Here is a 335-nt window from a genome sequence, read left to right on the forward strand (position 1 = left end):
AACTAAATTAAATGTTAATGTAATTCTGTGTTTGTTATCTATAAAAACTAACTTAAATAGGATTACGAGTGGCTCACCTCAACTAAATGGCTCGCTAAGCAATGGCGACAACCAGAGGACTGCTAAAACTGTCGCTAGCAATCACCTCTGTTTCTGTCGTTACTAATCAATTAACCAGATACTTTTACTTAATTAAAACAGACCATATTTTTGTAAAACTCACTCAAACTTCCCAAAAACTTGTCGAAATCATAAATTGAACCCATCCCGATCTACCAGAAAGGTAGAAACAGACATGCACGCCCTTGCTCTGTTCAATCATGGCGTCTCTTGCG

General features: G+C 37.3%; 1 protein-coding gene across 2 annotated transcripts in view; it reads left to right on the top strand.

The window, feature by feature from the left end:
• Window positions 1-207: 207 nt before the first annotated feature.
• Window positions 208-335, top strand: part of LOC137739742 (nifU-like protein 1, chloroplastic) — a 6,650-nt gene continuing 6,522 nt past the window's right edge. The window contains exon 1 of one of the 2 annotated variants that reach the window (XM_068479430.1): window positions 208-335. This exon is cut by the window's right edge and continues 319 nt beyond it. In XM_068479430.1, coding sequence (XP_068335531.1) covers window positions 321-335 — 15 coding nt within the window. In that variant the 5' untranslated portion in view covers window positions 208-320. The other variant, XM_068479431.1, reaches the window with a different exon arrangement.

Source organism: Pyrus communis, chromosome 7 (genome assembly GCF_963583255.1).
Source record: "Pyrus communis chromosome 7, drPyrComm1.1, whole genome shotgun sequence".
Classification (NCBI taxonomy): Eukaryota; Viridiplantae; Streptophyta; class Magnoliopsida; order Rosales; family Rosaceae; genus Pyrus; species Pyrus communis.